The sequence below is a fragment of the Camelus ferus genome, chromosome X (assembly GCF_009834535.1).
Source record: "Camelus ferus isolate YT-003-E chromosome X, BCGSAC_Cfer_1.0, whole genome shotgun sequence".
Classification (NCBI taxonomy): Eukaryota; Metazoa; Chordata; class Mammalia; order Artiodactyla; family Camelidae; genus Camelus; species Camelus ferus.
In genome coordinates, this window is record NC_045732.1 from 32,928,608 (window position 1) to 32,954,288 (window position 25,681).

General features: G+C 35.9%; 1 protein-coding gene and 1 non-coding gene across 2 annotated transcripts in view; both read left to right on the top strand.

The window, feature by feature from the left end:
• Positions 1–25,681, top strand: part of CFAP47 (cilia and flagella associated protein 47) — a 359,639-nt gene that overhangs the window by 258,774 nt on the left and 75,184 nt on the right. The window contains exons 47-48 of the mRNA XM_032474648.1: positions 9,791–9,931; positions 24,329–24,426. Of these exons, the coding sequence (XP_032330539.1) occupies positions 9,791–9,931; positions 24,329–24,426 (239 nt within the window). The remainder of the gene's footprint in view (positions 1–9,790; positions 9,932–24,328; positions 24,427–25,681) is intronic.
• Positions 22,306–22,377, top strand: TRNAT-AGU. The gene has a single exon. It is a non-coding gene; the product is annotated as a tRNA-Thr (tRNA).

Genomic DNA, 25,681 nt, shown 5'->3' on the forward strand with positions numbered 1-25,681 from the left:
AGGGTTAGAAAATCATTCAGATATTCTGAAACTTTGAAACTTTTTTTTTTTGTCTTTTAAATTTTTTTTCTTAACATGGAACTACTTCAGAAAATTTTCCAAGTACTAGACATTTGCCTCTTACTACTCTGCACTTTTCTAAAAAATGATCCTCCCCTTTTTATTGCAGGGATGGGGCCTAAGGATGCTTTTTAACGCTAGATTCATTTTTATCTCATACAGAAATTAATCATAGAAATACATTTTAAATTAAATGAAAAAAAGTGAAGACTTTACATGGAGACTTAAGCCACCTTTACAGTGCAGTAAATCCAAACAAATGAGCAAACTATTATATTTGATATCAATGAAGCATGCATGGCTTTATGGAACTAAGAGGAGATGTAGATAAATAGAGATTTTAGATAGATAGATAAAAGTCTTCTGGGTATTTCAATCTGATGACTGGGTATTTCAATATGATGATGATAGTCATTGGTGAACTGTAAACTTCACTTACATATTGTACTTATACAGTACTTACAGTTTGGGGTGACAGTTCTCAGTTTGTGTCATTATCCTGCTCAGAAGTGGTAGGTATAAACATATAGTGTAGGTATCTGAAACAAGTAGGTAGGTATCTGAAACATATAGTGTATTTTTAACAGCTTCATTGCAGTATAATTGACATACAGTAAGTTGTACATAGTCAAAGTACAAGTTGAGAAGTTTTAACATATGTATACAGCCATGAATCCATTGACACAAGTCAAATGATGAATACACTTCACCCCCAAAAGTTTCTTTGTGTTCATTTTTAATCCTTTTGCCTCCCTCCCTTCCTGCCCAATGTCACCCTTGCCCTGGACAATAATTGATCTGTTTTCTTTCACTTTTTAGGCATCTTATTGCATTGTATATAAATAAAACCACAGAGTGTACCCTTTTTTGGGTGTTTTCTTTTGTGCAACATAATTATTTTGAGATCCATCCACAAGTGTATGTATCAATAGTTTATTCCTTTTATTTCTGAGTAATAGTCCATGGAATGGATATATCACAATGTGTTCATCTCTTTACCTATTGATGAACATTTGGGTTTTTGCCTTTTTTGGTAATTAAGTAAAGCTGATAATGCGCATTCATGTGTATGTCTTTCTATGGGTATATACTTTCATTCCTCTTGGGTAAATCACTTGTGTGGGATGGCTGGATAACCATGGTAGCTGAATGAATAACGTTTAAAGAAACTGCTGGACAGTTTCTCAAAGAGATTGTTCTTTTTTCCATTCCCACCAGCAGTGTATGAAAGTTTTACTTTCTCTACATCATTGAACATACTTAGTAGGGTTAGTCATATCAATTTTCTCCATTTTAATTTGTGTGTAGTGCTATTACAGTGTGGTTTTAATCTGCATTTCCACAATGAATAATAAATTATGTTGAGTATCTTTTCTTGTGCTTGTTTGTCATTCTTATACCTTCTTAATTGAAATGCTTTTTCATGTTTGCCCATTTTCCCCCCATTTTGTTTGTTTTCTTATTTTTTAGAGGCCTTTTTAAATATATTCTGGATACATGCCCTTTATCAGATACATGCTTTAAAATTTTTTCTCCTAATCTGTAGTTTTCCTCCTAATTTGTTTAGCAGTGTCTATTGAATAGCAGAAGTTTTTATTTTTTCCAGCTTTATTGAGGTATAATTGACATATAAAAATTGTTTATATTTAAGATGCATTGTGTGGCAATTTGATATACTATACATTGTGAAATGATTTTAAAAGCTTTTAATTTTAATGAAATGCAGTTTATCAGTTTTTTCTTAAATGGATCCAAAAGAAACACGTGGTTTTAATAGCAGTCTAACTGCTTGCCCCAATAGTGAAAGCATGGGTTCTTGCTAAAGTTAAAAGATAATCAACCATCCTCTATGTCAGAAATCTGAATCCTGTAGATTTTAATAATCCTTTCCTATGGTTTACATTATCTTGTTATACTCATGTTAAAACTGTATTAGAGAAAGAACAAACAATATAATACCACACAGACAAAAAATGGAGCCTGTAGGCCTACTAGTAGGTGCTAAACTGCTGTACATTTTATCATAAAAAGTAAGAGCTTAGAAAGAGTGAGAGACAAGAGCTCTCTTATAGAGGTTGTGGCCACAGCACTGGGTTTCTTTATCAGCCATATAATTTTGTTTTTTCACCTTGCCTTTGGTACCCTAATGAAGGAGAAATAAAACAAAAGAAAGTGAGTTAGAAATAAGGTTAAAATGAAGAAAGAAAAAAAAAGAGACACAAAGAGAAAGAGGGCTAGTAGAGGATTCCTTAGGCTTTCATCTTTAGTCTTACTATTCAAATTATAAAGGGTAGTGCAAATTAGAGAAACAATGAAGATTCATTTGATTGTGTGTAATTTAATGTACATAGAGCAAATACTCATAAAGAAACTTCTTGATGGAATTAATGTGCCTGCAGGAAATTCACACGTGGATAAAATCCCAGCCATGCAGAAATTTTCCTTAACAGTACTCCTCTTTAGCGACAGGGAGTGGCCAAGCTCCAGTGGAAGGAGCAGGATGGATGTGAGGGGACCAGGTGCAAAGAGGTCAAGGACCTTGCCAGGTTTCACTGTTGCCATGGAAACCTGCTTTTGGGGGTTTTCTCAGGGATGAAATAGTTTAGGTGATCAATGAGCATTATCTGAAACCTATCCTTTTAGGTCAAAATAAATATTTTGTAAACATGTGAATGATTTCGCTATTTTTCCAATCAAAAACCCATTCATTCTGTGGTATATTTAGTGATGTTTAGACAGGGCTTAATACACCATTTCCTATAGTCTGTCAGGTAAATATATATGCCTTTTTCACTTACTAACTATGTGACCTGGAGTAAGTTACCTAACCTTCTCTACCACCCAGTTTGCTCAGCTTTGAAGTAAGTCTAATGAGTAATTAACTCATGTTTATTAAAGGGGCTAAATAATAAAAAGGAAGCATTTAGCATATGCCTAACACAGAGTAACCCTCTCTTCAAACAGGAAAACCACTAAGTCAATGATGTTGTATCTTAGAGAGTTGCTTTTACCACTGCTATTATTTCTGTTACAACTCTAGTTTTTCCAAAGCAACCTAGTAATTTTCCTATCTTTTTGATAAACTCGAGCACCAACAGTCAAGCTTTTATTTATTTTTTGTTCCCTTTTGGATTGGTTGGCCTTAGCCAGAATAGAAGAATACGGGAAACAAAGTAATCACATACACATATAGTATGGGAAAATATTATCATCTTTTGAAACACATATTCTCAACTGTTAAGTAGTACATTTGGTTTGAAGGTTCATTGCTAACAGTCATGTTGCTGAGTCTAAAATTATTCATTCTTCATAATAAAAGTTTACAAGAATTTGTTTGTCTGTCCTACCATTGCTAGTTAATAACCAAAAATAAGGATGTAATTTTAAATGTAATTGTTTAGAAATAAAATTAAAGTTACATTGCCAAGAAAAAGGTTTTTCACTGGGAAAAAAATGATCTATAAATTAGTGGTATAATTCTAAGATACATTGTTTAAAAGTGTTCTTTCAATTAAAACATAAGCTACTAAATAGACCTGTAATTTCTTCCACAGTTCTTTTCATCCATTTCTATTTTTTAAGGTAAATACTTAATTTCTCATCCTGGTCTATAACATATGATCTTGTTATATGCATACAAGGCTTTTGAGTTGTTTTACAAATGATTGTCTAATTTCTCTTTGCTATGTGGTAGTAAAAATGCATTTACATTTAAATGGGTCTATTGGAGGGAGAGAAAAATAGGCTGAGTATATAAATGAACTGAAATGAGAAAGAATGGAAAATGTATACCTTTAATTCTTGAGAGTATTTCATAATATTTGAAGTATTGATTAGGTTTTCTCATTATTTAGTATACACCTATTATCATATGTAACTTTATCCAAATAATGATTTTATCTAACTGAATTGTTTGTTTGGTTTCCTTTTCGAATTGTTCATTGCTAGTGTGTAGAAATTTAACTGATTTTAGGTATTGATTTTGTATCCTGCATATTGGCTGAGTGTATTTATTGTCTTACTTTTTTTTTCATGGAATCACTAAGGTTTTCTACATGTAAGATCATATCATCGGTGAACAGATAATTTTACTTTTTCCTTTCCAATTTAGATGCCTTTACTATTTTTTCTTGCATAATTGCTCTGGCTGGAAATTCCAGTACTGTGGCAAAACCAGACATCTTTGTCTTGTTTCTGCTGTTAGAAGGAAAGTTTTTAGTCTTTCACCACTGAGTATAATGTTAGCTGTGGGTTTTTCATATATGGCCCTTATCATTTTGAAGAAGTTCTATTCATAGCTTATTTTTATCATGAAAGGCTGTTGAATTTTGTTAAACACTTTTTATCCATCAGTTGAGATCATCATGTGTTTTTTTCCTTCATTCTGTTGTTGTGGTGTATTACACTGATTGATTTTGGTATGTTGAAACACCCTCCCTTTATTCATTCATTCATTCCTGAAATGAATCTCATTTGATTATGGTATATAATCCATCTAATAAGCTGCTGAATCCAATTTGCTAGTACTTTGTTGAAAATTTTTGCATTGATGTTCATTAGGGATATTGTATTTTTGTTTTCTTTTCTTGTACTGTCTTTCTCTGGCTTTTGTATTGTGACAATGCTGGCCTCCTTGAATAAGTTAGGAAGTTTTCCCTGCACTTCAATATATTGGATGTGTTTTAGAATAAAATGGTGTTAATTTTTCTTTAAGTATTTGATATAATCAAACAGTGAGGCCATCTGGTCCTGAGCTTTTTTTGTAGGGAAAGTTTTGATTACTGATCTGATTTAATCTCCTTACTAATTTTATATCTATCCAAATTTCTATTATTTCTGAGTCAGTTTTAGAAGATTGTGTGTTTCTAATTGTCCGTTTCGTCTAAGTTATCCAATTTTTCAGCACATAAGTGTTCATAGTGTTTTTTATTTTGGTAAAAACAATGTGAATGTCCCACTGTATTTCTGATTTTATTAATTTGAGTCTTTGCTATTTTTTCTTAGTCATTCTAGCTAATGGTGTACCAATTATGTTGATCTTTTCAAAGAACAAACTTTCGGGTTTTTTTGGTTTTGTTTTTCTCTATTGTTTTTCTATTCTCTATTATTTACCTCCAGTCTAATCTTTAGTGTTTCCTTCCTTCTCCTAGTTTTGAGTTTAATTTGCTTTTCTTTTTCTAGTTCCTTATAGTGTACAGTTAGGTTGTTGATTTCAGATTGTTCTTTTTATTTAACAAATACATTTACTGCTATAAATTGCCCTCTGAGCACTGCTCTTTATGCATATTAGTCTTACATGCTATGTTTTCATTTTCAGTTGTCTTAAGATATTTTTAAATTTTTACTGTGATTTCTTCTTTGAAATATTGACTGTTCAAGAGTATGTTGTTCAGTTTCCTAGTCTGTAAATTTCCCATCTTTCTTCTATTATTGATTTGTGATTCCATTCCATAGTGATGCAAAAAGATGCTTTGTACAATTTCAGTGTTTTAAAATTTATTAAGATTTGCTTTGTGGCCTCACATGTGATCTGTCCTAGACATTGTTCCTTATTCATTTGAAAAGAATATGTATTCTGATGTTGTTCTGTGGAATGTTCTATATAAGTCACTTAGGTCTAGTGATTTTATAGTGTTTTTCATGTCCTCTGTTTCTATCCTGATCTTCTGTCTAGTTGTTCTGTCCATTAATGAAAGTAAAGTATTGAGGTCTTCAGCTATTAGGATTAGCAATTAGCAGTTAGGACTGTCTACTTCTCCTTCCAATTTTTGTTAATTTTTGCATCATATATTTTGGGCCTCTGTTTTTAGTTGTGTATATGTCTATAATTTTTTATGTTCTTGCTGAATTTAATCTTTTTAATTTGATAATTGTATATATTGCAAAATAATCACCATGATAAGTCTAAAGTCCATCACTACACATAAATACAAATATTTTTTCTTGTAATGAGAAATTTTAAGACCTACTCTCTCAGCAAATTTCAAAATATAATACAGTATCATTAACTATAGTCAAGATGCTGTATCTTACACCCCCATGACTTAGTCATTTTATAACTGGAAGTTTGTACCTTTTGACCACCCTTCACCCATTTCACCTACTGCACCCCTCACCCCCTTGCCTCTAGCAATCACGCATCTGTTCTCTGTATCTATGAGTTCACTTTTTTTTTTTGGCTGTTTTTTGTTTTTTTAGTGAATTGAATCTTTTATTAATATATAGTGTCCTTATTTGTCTCTTTTAAACTCTTTAGGTATCTAATAAATGAATAGTATCCAAAATATTTTTAAAAATATTAAAACTCAACAACAGGAAAACAGCCCAATTTAAAAAACTGTCGAAGATCTGGGGAGACACCTCACCAAAGAAAATATTCTGATAGCAAATAAGCATACAAAAAGATGTTCAACATCATATGTCTTTAGGGAACTTCAAATTAAAATAACAGTTAGATACCACTATATACCTATTAGGATGACTAAATTCATAAGCCCTCACAACACCAAATGCTGGCAAAGATGTAGAACAATCGAAACTCTGATTCATTAATGGTAGGAATGCAAAATGGTACAGTGGTACAGAGCTTTGGAAGACAGTTTGTCAGTATGTTACAGGACTAAACTACTCATAACATGATCCAGCAACCCACAAGCCCATTTGGTATTTATCCAAATGAGTTGAAAATTTATGTCCACACGAAAATCTACACATGACTGTTTATAACAGCTTTATTCCTGATTGCCAAAATGCAGAGGCAACCACAATGTCCTACAATAGGTGAATGGATAAGCAGTGGTATATCCATATAGATGGGTATTTTCAGTGAGAAAAACAAATGACCAGAAGACTGAAGGAAATTTAAATGCATATTGCTTAGTGGAAGAAGCCAACCTGAAAATGACACATTCTGTATGATTCCATCCATATGACATTCTGAAAAAATGTCAATGCTTGCCAGTTCCTTGGGGGGGTTGGGAGGGAGGGATGAATGAGTAGGGTACACGGGATTTTGGAGTCAATGAAATAGTTCTGCATAATTTGTAACAGTAGATAGATTAAATTATACATTTGCCAAAGCTATAGAATGTACAACACAAAGAGTGAACCAGAATGTAAGCTGTGGACTTTAGTTAATAATGGTGTATTGTTATTGGCTCATCAGTTGTAAGTATTGTACCACGCTAATGAAAGATACTTGTAATAGGGGTAACTAAGGTGGGTATATGGGAATGCTCTGTAATTTACACTCATTTTTTTGTAAACCTAAAACTGTTTGAAAAAGAAACAGTTACTATCAACCATGGTCTGGGAACACCCCTACTAGGAAGCACACTTGTTCATGCCCCAGAGGTAGACCCACTGACTTATGTTCTGTCTGCACATCTGGAAGCATCCCTATAATCTGGCTCTAGCCCCTCACAGCTACAGTCTGGAAGCAGTTCTGCTTGCCCAGGGAACTAGTAACTTAATCACTGACACATGTGAAAGTGATCTGACTAAAAATAGGGTCTTTGCAGATATAATCAAATTAAGATGCAGTCATGCTGAATTAGGGTGGGACCAAATCCAGTATGACTGTTGTCCTTGTAAGAAGAGGAAGATAGACACGGATAGACACAGGAGAAAATACCATGCAAAGATGAAAGCAAATATTGGAGTGATAACGTCTACAAGCCAAAGAGTGCTGGCAAACAGCAGAAGCTAGGAGAGGGGCATGGAACAGATCTCCCTCGGAACCTCCAGAAGGAACTAACTCTCTTGGCACCTGGATTTCAAACCTCTGGCCTCTAGGACTATGAGAAAATAAATTTCTGTCCAAATACCAATTCATATTTGTGTGTATCTTTTAAACACTTACACACATACAAAGTCTCCTCCCACACACAGTGGGTCACATGAGATATAAAATTCTGTAAACAGCTGCTCTTGCTCTAAGTATTATGGATGTATTTTCAATTCAATTTTCATAGATTTTTTTTTCTTTTGACCAGATGAACAATAATCTAAATGTGTGTATATCTTAATTCATGTAACTAGTGGTAACTAGGTGGAAATCAAGTCCCTATTTTTTTTTCTGCAGTTGCAGATAATATTGCAAAGCATCATTGTAAATAATTCTTTGCACACTATGCTAGTTTACCAGTGGGAATAAGATTTAAGATATAAGCTATTTATGGGATAAAAAATAGAACTGACATGTTAAAGGACATACACAGTTTCAATTTTTTGGATGTTGCAGAATTGCTCTCTAAAACATTTAACAGTAATTTTTACTCTTACCAGTAGTGTCTGAGATGGGGCTGTTACTCAATACTCTCATCAAAAATGAATATTATCAAAAGTGTTAAGAATTATCAATTTGAAAGAGTAATACAGTTTTTACTTCTAATCCCTGAGCTTTTGTTTTTTTGGGGAGGGAAAAGTTTTATGAGTCTATATTCCTATGCATTACCTCTATTAAATTTTGGTGTGTGTTATTTTAGTTTTAAATATTGAGCTGTACCTTTATTTCCTACTTGTCTTTATACTTAATTCTCTAAAATTTTAAATAGCATGACAATATTCTATTCTTTGCTAATTTGAAAGATGCCACGTGTTGGTGCCAAGGTATTGCTTTGATTTTTTTTTAAATGTTTTATGTCCATGAATTTATTTTATGCCTTGGGTCATTTTTGGTAATTTATGTTGTATATTTCATCGAAATTTTAATATTGAGCCTAACATGGTATTAGTGCTTTGTGTGCATGTGTGTGTGTGTACATGTATAAACATATAAAATACATACATTTATACATACACACATTAGATGGAGAGAAGGCTTTTTGGAAGTTGGGTGTTATTACAGCATGTTTCAGAGGGAGAATTGAAGATGGAGAAGAGAGTGGGGAACATTACAGTGTCCAGATCCTTGGATAGAGTAGAGCAGATGGCATCTAGTGCACAGGTCCAAGAGCTGGTCCCAGAGAGGAGTATATCTGTCATTCTTGTAGGAGGAAAGCCCGAGGATAAAGTCACCCATGTGGAAGGGTTCGTCAATGTGGTGTTGGGACTGTGAAGAAATTCTTTCCTAGAAGTGTCCTTTTCCTTAGTGAATTAGAAACAAGATGATCAGCTAGGAATGCAGAGAAGGAAATGTTGGAAGCTTGTGGGGAAAGAAGATTTGAAAAATCCTTTCCATATGTATATTAGCTTCAGTTTAAAAGTTCATACCAATCTTTTATAAGTCAATTTTAGTGTAACAAAAATTCCAGATGAAAAGTGCCAATTTTTGATACTAATAATTTTTGTAACAAAATTTAATATTTTACATATTAAATATTTAAAGGAAAGTTCATCCTTAGGATACTGAACAAAATAAATATCTTAATGAGTAAATGAGTGTTAAAAATGACTTAGGGAGAAAATATGTAAGAACACTTAACCCAAGACCAGTATGTTTTCTGAAAGTTGACATAGTTCTATTATTTGCTACATTTTCTTAATTACTATGAGAAATCTGATTAAAAATTACTATTTTAATGGGCATTTAAAAAATGTTTCCTTGAGCTTTACATTAAGTTGTTCTGTACCACCATCAGGTTTAATTCTGATACTAACAGCTAAAATTTATGTTTGGCTTTATATTTATTAGTTCCAAGCTAGAGCACCTTTAATACCTAAAACTGACCTTTCATCTTAGAAAACTGACCTCTGGGTTAATCTGACATCTTGCACTTGTGTGTTGTAGGTTCAATTTCATTTTCTGTTAAAAGCAAACAAAAGAATAATCCTCAGAAAGACTCAGACCAAGATAAAGATGAAGATCTAATACCCTTTTTTATGAAATCGTTGTCAGAACCATCCAACAGATTCAATGAGGAATTATCAGGTAAATTTATTATTATGAAGAGCTTCATGATCAGTTTTCATAAACACTCATTTAATGCCATAATTCATGTATAAATCAGTAGATACTTTGCATTCATGATACATACACAAATATGTGTTGCATATATCTATAAGAATTATATTATTTCAGAATTAACTTTATATAGTTTACTTTATGGATTTGTACTGCTATTAAGATTAGTGGATTATAATACTTCAGCTTGAAGGCTGCCTACTCTTTCAAAAGTAAAAAACTTCACAAACATTTGTTATTAAATGAAACATTTCAGTAAATTTCTGACAAAATGTTAATGAGTATTTTAACAATGTAACATGTTCTTTTTACTTCAATATCAGAGATGACAGCAGTCTTCCTCACATGCAAAAGAAAGTTAATGCTGTTGTTTTCTATTCCCATAGTATACTGTGTTAAACACGATACCTTTTCAGTAGAAATTCAAAGGAAAATGAGATTGTGGAGATTTGGAATAGATAGGGCAGTTTCCTAGAGACTGGGTAAATCAGCTCTCTTAGAGGTACGATATAATACAATAATCTATATCTATAGAGAGAGAAAATTTAAGGAATTGGCTAACATGACTGTGGGGACTAGCAGGTCCAAAATCCGTAGGGCAAGTGAGCAGGGTGGAAAATTGGGTAAGAGTTGCTGTTGCGGTCTTGAGTCCAAATTCCCCAGGGCAGACTGGGCAGGCTACAATAAGTTCAGGCAGGGCTTCCATGTTTTCAGGCTTGACTAAAAAATTGCTGCTTCTTCAGGTAACCTCATCTTTGCTCTTAGGACCTCCAACTGACTGGAGTTGGCCCACTCACTTTAGGCAGGGTCATTTACTTTACTCACAGTCTACTGCTTTAAGTGTTCACACATTAAAAAAAAATACCTTTCCAGTTACATTTAGATTGGCGTTTAATCAAACTGGACACCATAGTCCAGCCAAGTGGACACATAAAACTAATCATCACAGAATACATGGGTTGAGTGGTTTTAGGCACTTTTCAAAATGGTTCAGAAAAGGAAGAGCAGTTGAGGCCAGGTAGGCCACCGCAACAGCTTAACTGGGTTTGAAGTGACGAGAACAATGTCTTTTATGGTGACAATGGGGATGGAGAAGTTCTACAAATAGAAGTTCTCTATCTGGAGAACCATAAAATATGGAAAGCATTTCAGAGACAAGTATTAGATGACTCTCTTGAGACAGAAGATTGAATTGATTCCCAAAAGTTACAAGATTTATTTTTATCTTGGTAAAGAGAAAAATACTAAGACAGAAATTCTGAAGCATTGTGACTTTATGAAATTCACATTTGTTAAGTAGAGCACTGGGGTGTTGGACAGTGAACCACGCTGCAACAAAAATCACAAGGGAAAGTGAAATAGAGGAGTTTATTACTCACAGGTCCTGGAGCAGGTGCACCGCACACTTTGAGGAGATCAAGACAGAGTGCAGACAGAGAGGAGGGACCTGGAGCACATGCCTTTATTAGTGTCTTTGGGTGAAGTGCTTTAGAGTTCCCTGGCTAAGGCCAAGTCGGTCAATTCAAACCAAAAAGAGTGGGGTTTTGGTGAGCTTTGTGGGAGTCTGATCTAAGAGAAAGGCCTGGGAGGCTTGGGAGAGTGCTTTATCACAAGGGTAGTTGGGGGAGTCATGTTAGGAAATTACATTTACTTGTGACCATGTGGGCTGTTAACCTTGGTCAACTGGGTACTAGGGTTACTAGGTTACTGGAGTCAACTGAAGACCCTTGCAGGCGGCTTGGTCACACCAAATAGATGCAGAGGCAGCAATATTGTGGCATTGTTTACTTTAACTCTCAGCAAGAAGAAATAAAAATGTCTGGGAGATTATAATGCTTACCACAGTTTTGAACATCCTGGTTTTGGTGTTACTGCAAGACATATACATGGCAATATCCAGTCATCAGCTGAATATTTGGAGTTATAATAAGGTGACAAAATAAGAAAACAGGTTGTAAAGCTTTAGGGTTTCTTCAGTTGAAATTATGCAGGTGAGGCCAAAGAATAAATGACTGTTGTAGATGGATTATGCTAAGAGGTAAACCCTCATCAGAATCTAAGGCAGAAGAACCATGAAGGAAAATCAAGTAGAAGCATTTAGTAGAGTTTCAAAGAAAATTAGAGTATTATGGTGTCATGCTAATGGACTAAACTGCAATGATATTTAATTTTTAAAAGTCTAAGCTGTGGGATGACAGGTTGTAAGATAGAATAAGAGCTAGGAAAAATACATCTACAGATACCCCCAATTCTTCAGACAGGCCTTCCCATATTCCTACTCAAATGGGATTAACCTTTCCATGCCCTGTAGTAACTTGGGTCTTTTTCTTACTGATTGCTCAGCATACATTTCTTTTCAGTTAGAGGAGTTTCTGTTACACAAAATGAGTAAGTTCTGGAGACCTCACGTACAGCCAGGTAGTTATAGCTAACAGGATGGCAACTTATACTTGAAATTTGCTTAGAAGGTAGATCATTGTGTGTGTGTGTCTATTCAGGTTTATTAATTGTGCCACATGTACCTCTTTGGTGGGGGTTGTTAATAGTGGGTGAAGGTATCCATGTATGGGGGCAGGATGTTTATGGGAAAGCTCTGAACCTTCTCAGTTTTGCTGTGAACCTTAAATTTCCCTACAAATTAAGTATTTTTAAGTATGCCATTGGGATTGTGATAGGTATTACATTGAATATACATCACTTTGGGTAGTATAGACATTTTAACAATATTAAGTTAGAAGGTAGATCTTAAGTGTCTTTATGTTCCATGAAAAAAGGATAACTATATAAGATGATAAATCTGTGAGTTAGCTTGATTGTGATGGTTATTTCACAATATATATGTCTATCAGATCAAGTTGTACACCTTAAATATGTACCGTTTTTAATAGTCAGTTGTGTTTCGGTAAAGCTGGGACAAAAAAGAAATGACAATAATTAAATAAGAAGTTTTTTAACCTTCCAAATAAGGAAGTCTGAAAAATGATGGTGATAACACCCAGTTTAAGCGAGGGTCAGATTGAAAGAGACAATCCTATGCATTAAATGGAAATTTGAATTGCTAAAATTTAGAAGAGTGCTTTAACAATGTGTTTAAAATGTTTGAGAATTGTTTATCTCCTTTGATCCAATGATTTCATCCTAAGAAGTTTGTTGGAATAAAATAATCAAAGACATACACAATTATTTTTATATAGGAACATTCCTTATATGATCTACTATGTTAAATAAGTGAAATGTTAATTTTTTAATTTTTAAGTTTTATTTAAAATATTTTTGAGTAGGTATGACCTGCACATAAATTTTTTCAACTTTATTGAAAAATAATCAACATACATCACTGTATAAGTTTAAGGTGTACAGCATAAGGGTTTGATTTACATATGTTGTGAAATGATTACCACACTAGGTTTAGCTAACATCTATCTTGTCATATAGATACAGTAAAAAAAAAAAAAGTGAGAAAAAAGGAAAAACAATTTTCTCATGATGAGAACTCTTAGAATTTACTCTCTTAACAGCTTTTCTGTATATCTCAGTATTAGCTATAGTCATCACGCTGTACATTACATCCCAAGTACTTACTTTTCATAACTGGAAGTTTGTACCTTTTGACCACTTTCTGTCATTTCCCCTTCCCCCTACCCTCTGCCTCTGGTAACCACGAGTCTGATCTCTTTTTTTAGGAGTTTGGTTTTGTTTGTTTGTTTGTTTGTTTTAGATTCCATGTATAATTGAAATTATGCATTGTTTGTCCTCCATCTGACTTATTTCACTTAGCATAATGCCTTCATGGTCCACCCATGTTGTCACAAATGGCAGAATTTCCTTGTTTTTTTTATAGCTAAATAATGTTCCATTGACTATATGTACCACAACTTCTCTATCCATTCATTCATTAATGGACTCTTAGGTTGTTTCCATGTCTTGGCTACTGTAAATAATGCTGCTATGAACATGAAGGTACAGATAACTTTTAAAGTTAATGTTTTTGTTTCCTTCAGATATATTGCCAGAAGTGGAATTGCTGGGTCATATGGTTATGCTGGTTTTAATTTTATGAGGATCCTCTCTACTGTTTTCCATATTAACTATACCAATTTACAATCCTGCCAGTAGTGCACAGGGTTCTCTTTTCTCCACATCCACGCCAGCATTTGTTATCTCTTATACCTTTGTTCATGGCTGTTCTAACAGGTGCAATATGTCATTGTGCTTTTCATTTGCATTTCCATAATGACTAGTAATGAACTTAAATTTAATAGTAAATATTCTCTGAATGATAGAAATGTGCATATGCAAACACATATATATGGATGTATCAATTATGTGTAATGTGTATATCCCAGTGTATTTACATATGTTTATGTCTATCTCTATATCTGTGTCCTTACGGATATATTAAACCTGAAATTTTATACAAAAAAAAGTACTTTACTCTTGATCATGAGAAAATGAATGATTTTTATCTTTTTAAGTTTTTCAGTAACTTCTCAAATTGCCATCATGAATGCTACCAATTTTATAATTAGAAAAAAGTTTTAATATGTTTAAAGCCTATAGTTAAACAATGTTTAATAACTATAATTTTTGTTGTTTGTCTCTTAAATAACTTATCATTAATCTCACTCTAACCAATAAATTCATATTCATTATACATTTTTAGCACTGTAGGAATTGTATTAGTTTCATGACAGTACTACCTTATGTGATAGTCACAGGAATTACAAGTAGTAGATGTTCTTGTCCCTGCAATAGTTAATTTTATGAGTCAACTTGGGTGGGTCACAGTGCCCAGATATTAGGTTAAACATTATTCTGGATGTTTCTGTGAAGGTGAGTTTGAATGAGAATTACATTTAATTATTTGTACTTTCAATAAAGAAGATTGCCCTCCATAATGTGGGTGGGTCTCATCTAATCAGTTGAAGGTCTTAATAGCATAAAGACTGACCTCCCCAGAGCAAAAAGGAATTCTCCCAGTAAACTGCCTTTGGACAACTCTATCTCTTTCTCGGATGTCCAGCCTGTTGGCCTAACCTACAGATTTTGGACTTACTAAGGCAGTTATTTGAGCCATGCAATACAGTTTGATACGAGACGGAGAAGATGGCGGAGTAGAAGGACGCTCGCAGGTCACCCTCTCCCACAAATACACCAAGACCCACATCTACAGACCCACTCAGCCAACCAGAGCACCTGCGGAACTCCGACAGAACATCGCCCTCTTCAAAAGATAAAGATGCCAAAAATCTGGTAGGAGAAAAGGAAAAAAGAAAGAACAAAAGGAAAAGCAGCGCGGGACATGTCCCGCGGGGAGGGAGCGGCAAAGGAGGACTGGCGCTCGCTCGCTGGGTCTCCCCTCTCCAACTGAGAGGCCAGCAGGACAGAGGGTGAGCCTCCGAGGCTCGGATCTGTACAGAGCAGCCCTTGACTAACAGAACTAAGTTAAACGGGCACAGAGCGTCCCCCCGACACCCAGCCTGAGACGCTGGCCGGCAGCGGCGGGCAGGGCCAGGCTGCACAAGCCGGGCGGAGGACGGGAGTGGCTGCACGGAGGCAGCCCTGGGGGAACGCAAGGGGCTGCGCGCTGTGGCTGTGGGTGCACAGGGCAGAACAATCTGGGCCCTCCATAAAACAGCAAGGTTGATGTGCTCTCGGGGGAAGGGTGCACACCCCCATCTCTGAAAACCTGTGGAAAGTTTTCGGGGGAAGAGAGGCGGGGCTCAGGCACAGCCGCCATATCCTCCACGCTGAGCACTCAGGCGGGGGCGGGGGCGAAACCTGCATCCACACGGAAGGGCTTAGCAGCCTCAAAGGCCAGACTGAGACTGGCCTGCAGCCCGGGGCAGATAGGATCCTTCCATCCTGGTCCCTCAGAGAACTTGCTCCACAAAGACAAACAAGGAGCTGGGTTTTGGCTCGGAGCAGGGACAGGGCTGTCCCTCGGTCTTCTCCTAGCCCACCCGCGGAGCGCCGACCAGGGCGGAGCGCGCAGCCGCACAGAGAGCGGAACTACCGGCGGTGCAGGTAGAGGGAGAGCGCCCCCACCCCGCCTTTCTGGCAGGAACACAGCCCCTGACCGAGGTGCTGGGAGGGGGCACGACCCGCCCTCCTACCTGGCCAGTCTGCAACATCTGACTGCGGCATCCGGAGGGGCAGCGACCCGCCCGCCCACAGCAGAGAGCTGCACCTGACCCAGTGTTAGGAGGAGGCGCGATCTGCTTGCCGACAGGTGCTGGGAGCATCACAGAAGAGGGCGCCAATGGAGGGCCTCTGAAAACAGCAAGCTGAGCTTTCAAAACAGGACGAAGACAGAAAGACTTCACATTAAAAACACACAGACTCCAGGAGAACACTGACAAACCCCCCCCCTTTTTTTTTTTAAATCTGTTTTTACCTGTTCTATTTTCTATTACTCTCTTAATCCTTAGTTCTTAATTCATTTCTATTTCTCTTGGGTTTTGATGTCCTGCTATTGATTAGACACAGGTTTCAAATACATCTATTCATCTCCCCCCCCCTTTTTTTGTAAAGGTTTTAAAAGGACGTCTCAACCCGATTAATACTCTGCTTCAACTCGCTCTTCTATTATTCATTATACACTGTTTTCAAATCCTCTTTCTACTTTCTTTTAAAATTCTTTCTCTCTCTTATTTTTTTTCTTTTTTTTCTAAGTTCTATTCCTAAATAGGCATCAGATAGCTAAAATACTTAAGGACCAAAATAAACAACTGATACTCCATAAACCAAGTGCCAAAGAGGTATGAGCAAGATGAAGAAGCAGAAAAACCTTTCCCAATTAAAAGAACAAGAGAAATCCCCTGAAAGAAAGACCAACGAAATAGACATCGATAGCCTACTAGATCAAGATTTCAAAAAAGGAGTGATCGAATTGCTGAAGGAATTAAAAGAGATAGTGTTTAGAGATATTAAATATGTCAAAAATGAAATTGAAGCTATAAAGAAGAGCCAAGTAGAATGGGTAAACTCATTGACAGAGATGAGGAATGATCTAATAGCTGTGCAAAGCCGACTACTAGATAATGCAGAGGAACGAATTAGTGATCTAGAAGACAGGGCAATAGAAAGCACCCATTCAGAAGAACTACAAGAGAAGCAAATAAAAAATAACGAAAATAGCATAAGGGACCTATGGGATAATATAAAGCGTCCCAGTCTTCGCATAATAGGGGTCCCAGAAGGAGAAGAAAGATCAAAGGGGATTGAAAAGGTTTTTGAAGAAATCATGACCGAAAACTTCCCAAACTTAAAGAAGGAATCAGATATCCAAGTACAGGAAGCTCAGAGGGTCCCAAACAGGAAGAACCCAAACAGACCCACACCAAGACATATCATAATCAAGATGGCCAGAGTCAAGGATAAAGAAATGATTCTAAAGGCAGCAAGAGAAAAGCAAAGAGTAAGTTACAAGGGAATCCCCATAAGGCTCTCAGCTGATTTCTCTACACAAACACTACAGGACAGAAGGGAGTGGCAAGATATATTCAAAGCCCTGAATGAAAAAAAGATGCAGCCTAGGATCCTTTATCCAGCAAGGCTATCCTTGAGGATAGAAGGAGAAATAAAGAGTTTCACAGACAAAAAAAAAGCTGCAGGAGTTTAGCAACACTAAACCCATGCTAAAAGAAATATTGAAAGGGCTATTCTAAATAGAAAAGCAGCAGGATGCTACAGAAATGAGAAACACACAACTGGAAAGGTGATAACTCATGAATTACAAATAAAGTAAACATGAAATTATAAAAGAAGACATACAAATCACTGAGAGTGGGAGAGGGAGGCAGGGAAATATAGAATATTTTTTTCTTTCTTTTTTAAATTTTGTTAACAGTAGGATGGGTTTGAGATCATGTTACTATCAGTTTAATAAAAACAGTTATAGTAATGGGTTGATAGATTTACAAAAAAGGGTAACCACAAGCCAAAAATTTACAAAGGAGTCACAAAAATTAAATAAAATCCATGATAATACAAAGGAAAATTACCAAACCACAAAAGGAAGAAGAAAGGAACAAAGAGGATATACCAATTCAACTGCAAAGATAAGTTCAAAATGGCAATAAACACACATCTATCATTAATTACTGTAAATGTTAATGGACTAAATGCTCCAGTCAAAAGACACAGCGTGGCAGACTGGATAATAAAGCAAGAACCTTCAATAGGCTGCATACAAGAGACCCACTTTAGGGAGAAGGAGTGAAAGAGTGAAAGGATGGAAAAGGATATTCCAGGCAAATGGAAAAGCCAAAAAAGCAGGTGTTGCAGTACTGATTTCAGACAAAATAGACTTTAAAACAAAGGCCATAAAGAAAGGTAAAGAAGGACATTTTATAATGATTAAAGGAGTGATACAAGATGAGGATATTACACTCGTTAATATATATGCACCCAATATAGGAGCACCTAAGTGCATACAAGAATTACTAACAGAGATAAAGGGGGATATTGATGGGAATACAATCATAGTTGGAGATTTTAACACTGCATTAACATTACTAGACAGATCTTCCAGACAGAAAATAAACAAGGCAACAGAGAAATTAAATACTACAATAGAAAAACTAGATTTGGTGGATATTTTCAGAGGATTACACCCCCCAAAAATAGGATATACATTCTTTTCAAGTGCACATGGAACATTTTCCAGGATCGATCATGTACTTGGGCACAAAAGAAACCTCAACAATTTTAAGAAGATAGAAATTATCTCAAATATCTTTACTGACCACAATGCCATGAAACTGGAAATCAACAACAGAGAAACAAAGGAGAAAAAAAGGAAAGCATGGAGATTAAACAATATGTTATTGAAAAAACAATGGATCAATGAGGAAATCAAAGCTGAAATTAAAAAATACCTTGAGACAAATGATAATGAAAGCACAACCACTCAAAACCTATGGGACACAGCAAAGGCAGTGCTAAGAGGGAAGTTTATAGCGATACAGGCCTTCCTCAAAAAAGAAGAACAATCTCAAATAAACAATTTAACCCACCACCTGAATGAATTAGAAAAAGAAGAACAAAAAGCCCCAAAAAGCAGCAGAAGGAAGGAAATAATAAAGATCAGAGAGGAATTAAATACACTAGAGATTAACAAGACCATAGAAAAAATCAACCAAACCAAAAGCTGGTTTTTTGAAAAAGTAAATAAAATCGACAAACCTCTGGCCAAACTCACAAAGAAGAAAAAAGAGAGAGCACAAATTAGCAAAATAAGAAAGGAAAATGGAGAAATTACAACAAACAAAATAGAAATACAGAATATCATACGAGAATATTAGGAAAAACTATATGGAACCAAACTGGATAACCTAGAGGAGATGGACAAGTTTCTGGAAACATACTGTCCACCAAAACTGAATCAAGAAGAATCTGAACGCTTGAACAATCCGATCACTAGAAAGGAAATAGAAATAGCAATTAAAAACCTCCCTACAAATAAAAGTCCAGGACCGGACGGCTTCACCGGGGAATTCTACCAAACATACAAAGAAGAACTCATACCAGTCCTTCTCAAACTCTTCCAGACGATTGAAAAGGAGGGAATACTCCCAAACTCATTCTATGAAGCCACCATCACCCTGATATCAAAACCAGGCAAAGACACTACAAAAAAAGAGAATTATAGGCCAATATCACTGATGAACATAGACGCCAAAATCCTCACCAAAATTTTAGCAAATAGAATCCAACAACACATAAAAAAGATTATACATCATGACCAAGTGGGGTTCATCCCAGGGACACAAGGCTGGTTCAACATACGCAAATCAATCAGTGTAATACATCACATCAACAAGAGAAAGGACAAAAACCACATGATCATCTCAATCGATGCAGAAAAAGCATTTGATAAAATTCAACACCCATTTATGATAAAAACTCTCGCCAAAGTGGGTCTAGAGGGAACATACCTCAACATAATAAAAGCTATATATGACAAACCTACAGCCAGCATAGTACTCAACGGTGAAAAACTCAAAAGCTTCCCACTAAAATCTGGGACAAGACAAGGATGCCCACTATCACCACTCCTATTCAACATAGTCCTGGAAGTCCTAGCCACAGCAGTCAGGCAAGAGAAAGAAATAAAAGGGATCCAAATTGGAAAAGAAGAGGTAAAAGTGTCATTATATGCTGATGACATGCTACTATATATAGAAAACCCTTAAAGGTCCACACAAAAGCTACTAGAGCTGATTGAAAAATTCAGCAAGGTAGCAGGTTACAAAATTAACGTTCAAAAATCAGTTGCATTTCTTTACGCTAACGATAAATCAACAGAAGAAGAAAGTAAAGAAACAATCCCCTTTAAAATAGCACCCAAAGTAATAAAATATCTGGGAATAAATCTAACCAAGGAGGTGAAAGAATTATACACAGAAAACTATAAACCATTGATGAAGGAAATTAAAGAAGACTTTAAAAAATGGAAAGATATTCCATGCTCTTGGATTGGAAGAATCAATATTGTTAAAATGGTCTCACTGCCCAAGGCAATCTACAGATTTAATGCAATCCCTATCCAATTACCCAGGACATATTTCACAGAACTAGAAAAAATCATAATAAAATTCATATGGAACCATCAAAGACCTAGAATTGCCAAAGCATTACTGAAGAGAAAGAAAGAGGCTGGAGGAATAACTCTCCCAGACTTCAGACAATACTATAGAGCTACAGTCATCAAGACAGCATGGTATTGGTACCAAAACAGACATATAGACCAATGGAACAGAATAGAGAGCCCAGAAATGAGCCCACAAAGTTTTGGTCAACTCATCTTTGACAAAGGAGGCAAGAATATACATTGGAATAAAGACAGTCTCTTCAGCAAATGGTGTTGGGAAAACTGGACAGCAGCATGTAAAACAATGAAGCTAGAACACTCCCTTACACCATATACAAAAATAAACTCAAAATGGATTAAAGACTTAAACATAAGACAAGATACAATAAACCTCCTAGAGGAAAACATAGGCAAAACATTATCTGACATACATCTCAAAAATTTTCTCCTAGAAGAAATAAAAGCAAGAATAAACAAATGGGACCTAATGAAACTTACAAGCTTCTGCACAGCAAAGGAAACCAGAAATAAAACAAGAAGAAAACCTACGGAATGGGAGAAATTTTTTGCAAGTGAAACCGACAAAGGCTTGATCTCCAGAATATATAAGCAGCTCATACGACTCAATAAGAAAAAAATAAACAACCCAATCCAAAAATGGGCAGAAGACCTAAACAAGCAATTCTCCAAGGAAGACATACAAATGATCAAAAAGCACATGAAAAAATGCTCAATATCACTAATTATCAGAGAAATGCAAATCAAAACTACAATGAGGTATCACCTCACACCAGTCAGAATGGCCGTCATTCAAAAATCCACAAATGACATATGCTGGAGAGGCTGTGGAGAAAGGGGAACCCTCCTACACTGCTGGTGGGAATGCAGTTTGGTGCAGCCACTATGGAAAACTGTGGAGATTCCTCAAAAGACTAGGAATACACTTACCATATGACCCAGGAATCCCACTCCGGGGCTTGTATCCAGAAGGAAATCTACTTCAGGATGACACCTGCACCCCAATGTTCATAGCAGCACTATTTACAATAGCCAAAACATGGAAACAGCCTAAATGTCCATCAACAGGTGACTGGATAAAGAATTGGTGGTATATTTATACAATGGAATACTACTCAGCCATAAAAACCGACAACATAATGCCATTTGCAGCAACATGGATGCTCCTGGAGAATGTCATTCTAAGTGAAGTAAGCCAGAAAGAGAAAGAAAAATACCATATGAGATCGCTCATATGTGGAATCTAAAAAAACAAAAACAAAAACAAACAAACAAACAAAAACAAAGCGTAAATAAAGGACAGAAATAGACTCACAGACAGAGAATACAGACTTGTGGTTACCAGGGGGGTGGAGGGTGGGAAGGGATAGACTGGGATTTCAAAATTGTAGAATAGACTACACTGTATAGCACAGGGAAATATACACAAAATGTTATGATAACTCACAGAGATAAAAATGTGACAATGAGTGTGTATATGTCCATGAATAACTGAAAGATTGTGCTGAACACTGGAATTTGACACAACATTGTAAAATGATTATAAATCAATAAAAAATGTTAAAAAAATACAGTTTGATACAATACAATGCCATTCAGTGCCTTACAATACAGTATAATAATACAGTGCAGTGTCATGTAATGCAATGCAAAACAAAACACTCTTTTTCAGAAGACAGAAACTGAGAATTGCACGAGTCTTGGCTCCTCATTTCATAGGTGGGGAGAGGGTATAGCTCAGTGGTAGAGTGTGTGCTTAGTATGCACGTGGTCCTGGGTTCAATCCCCAGTACCTCCATTTAAAAATAAATAAATAAACCTAATTACCCCTCAGGAAAATAAAATAAAAATAAAAAATACATAGACAAGGAAATAGAGGCCCAAAGAGGCATAATGATCTACCTAATAATTTATTCAAACATAGCAGTTCTTGAAATCTTTAAAATTTGACAATATTGATAAGAATATGCAGATAATGAACTGTCATTAGTCATTGTCAAAGCAAATGAGAAGTAATCTTAAACTGTAATCTAGCTCAACAATGAAGAATAAAGAACATCAAAGTGAGAAGCTGAACAGATAAGAACAAATGGAAAGAACCTGGGTTTGATGCCGGTGGAAACCCTGCTACACCGGACTGTTGTGGTGGAACAGGGTCTGGTTTCAGGATTTGGGAATGTGACTTTGGACATCACCAGGGGCATAAAGGCCTGTTTTTAAAAATTAAAAAAAAGAAAAAATTGAGAACCCAGATGTAAACATTATTTTCTCACCTCTTAGTCTTGGTCAAAACCAAAATTCAAGTGAGTAAATTTGAAGATCTAATTAACTTTATTCATCAGTTCATTAAGCAGATGGCATTCCATCTAGAAAATAAAAGCTACTCCCAGATTTTATAGAAACTAGAAAAGAGGTGGACAAGGAGGTTATTTGCAAAAGAAAACAAAAGATTGTTTCAGGGCAAAGTTATCTCTCTAGTGCTGACCAGGAAATTCCAGAAATTTCATTCCTGGGAGAGGTTGAAACTTCAGTTAACTCTTGGTTTACTGACCTAAGGGTGAGTGGCTCCACCTTGAACCTGTTATTTCTTCTTCTTTTTCCTTCTTTTTTTTTTTTTTTTTTTTTTTTTTTGATAGTTCATTACCCATCTTTTTTGGGGGCTAAATTGCTAGGATCCTCTTTCACATGCCCAAGAAACCAGGAATCTCATGAACTATTCCTGATTTTTAACCTAGGCTATGTTTTTATGGTACTGAAAATGTACTCTATTTGAATTTTAATACCATATTTAGATACTTCTACTTAGAAGTTATGAATACTTCGGCAATTTGAGGGGAAAAGAATGGTTATGTTGGGGTAAGAGGTTCTTGTCCCAGAAAGAATTTAGAGACAAGATGCAGAGGTTAAGAAAGCGAAACAAGGATTTATTAAGGGATAGACCCAGGTGGGTGACTGCCCCGAGTTTCCTTGGCAAGCAAGTTATATGAGTGTAAAAATGGGTGGGCAGAATATTCACTGGTGGGGAGGGGTTTGGGGTCGTCTTTCCTGATCTTCATCCCAGCTCCATCTTCCCAGGTTGGGAGGAGGGATTTTTCGTCATTACTTAGTCTTGATTGGAAAGTTGGATGAGGTAATAATGAACAAAAGGTTACATTCGGATGAGGAGTATCATAAGCAAAAGGTTACATTTGGTCAGAGGTCATAATGATCAAAAGGTTACATTCGGATGGTTGGGATTCCTGTCCTGTCCCACCCTTCTGACTCCAGAACACTTATCAACCCAGAAGGAATGGTTTTTTATCAGTCCAGAGGATCCTGTTTTTCTTGGTCTGTCCAAGGACCCCCGTTGTTCACAAGATGTATGATTTTCTGCCATTTGCCCATGTCACCCTTTCTCTGCTCATATCTAGCTACCTGCCTGCTCTAACGATTACTTCTTTCAAAATATTAATTCTTAACTGAAAAGGAAAACACTCTTATTTTTGTAGGGCACTTAATGAGATACTGGGACAGGCATGAGGCAGGGAGCTTTTCACAGTCTGTTCTCGTGGCCCTGCAAGATGAGGCTTCTTTTTTACTGCTCACAAACTGTGATGAAATCACTTTTCACCCTCCCCTCAGATCTCTTGACAAATGAGTCCATCAAAAAGACTTTGGAAATGATATCTTTTCATGTTTCTCAAATTTTTATATTAAGTATGGTATTCTGAAGCTTATATTAAGATGTGCTATTTTTTTTCTTCTTGCAGATGGTACTATTAACAATTATCGAGTCTGGTATTATCTTGAGATCCATAGCACTCCTGCACCACCCTTAAAAACTACTCAAGTGGAAGGTGCTGCTCTGGTAAGAGACCATTGAATATTTATAGACTCTGTCTTTTTGCAAACAGTTGGAGCTTTTGTTGTGTTGCTGAACTCAGGTTCAGCTGCTCAAAAGCCAGTAATTTGAGATGCAAGTGTCAGTAGAAGGAAAAGGTGCTTTAATCAGAAAAGCCAGCAATCTGGGGAGACAGTGGACTCATGTCCAGAGATCAGCTCCAAAGATTCTGCTCAGTCATGACAGTTTTTAAAGGGGAAAATTGAGGGGGAAATCTGAGTGAATCATTGAGGTGGGAGGTTAGGTTCTGCATCCTTCTTCATTCTGTGCAGACTGACTGACTCTTCAGATGTGATCTTGCCCATGTGATCTGCCTATAGGATTGCTAAGGGGGCTACTGGGGGTAGAGAGCTAATCATTCTTTAACTGCTTCATTCTTCAAGGCATGGTGTGCATTCGGGAGAGCATAAGTCAGGAGTTAGTTTCAATTTCCTAGTGATCTCATTCCTTTAACTAGGTTCTTTTAAGGTTAGAGGGGGACAGAAAAGGGCGAACAGGAAAGGGGCAAAAGATCTGCTTTCAGTTGTATACCTAAATCGATGTCCTTAAAAAATATCCATGTTAAATGAGCATATTTGGATAAATTATTCAAATTATAGCAATTTTATTTTAAATCCAGTAATATGCACCTTAAATGCTTATAGAAAGCATCTTTCAATTCTATGGTATCATAATGGCTGTACTGATGAGCATTTTACCTGCGTGTTTCAAGAGTTACTAGCACAGACTTAACCTTAGCCTGTGTGCTTTCCTCACACATGATGAAAACAGGATTGTACTCGCTAGACTCTTTCAGTATTCATTCTCCCTGGTTTCTACAGCAGACCTTTCACTTTGAAATACAGTTCAAGCAACTGTCATCAAGTTGGGGTTTTAAATAATAGTGACAAGGAATAGGATTGTCTTATGTGAAGTATTAAAGTATTAAATCCTGGACTAAATCCATGTCCAGGATTATTTGATAAAGTCAAATATTGAGAGTCTTGATTTAAATGAAACATGAGCACAGTATTGTTATTAATCATGTTTTAATTTGATTTACCTAATTTTATTTAATTATTGTTAGTACTCATTTATTTAAATCAAATATTTAAATTAGCCATAAATAATGGTTATTTTCATTTTTAAATATGCAGGTGGATTTCTTCATAGAGTGATTATTTAGAATCTTCAACTTTTGCTCCAGTATAGAAAATAGAACTTAAAATACTTTGAGTCTATA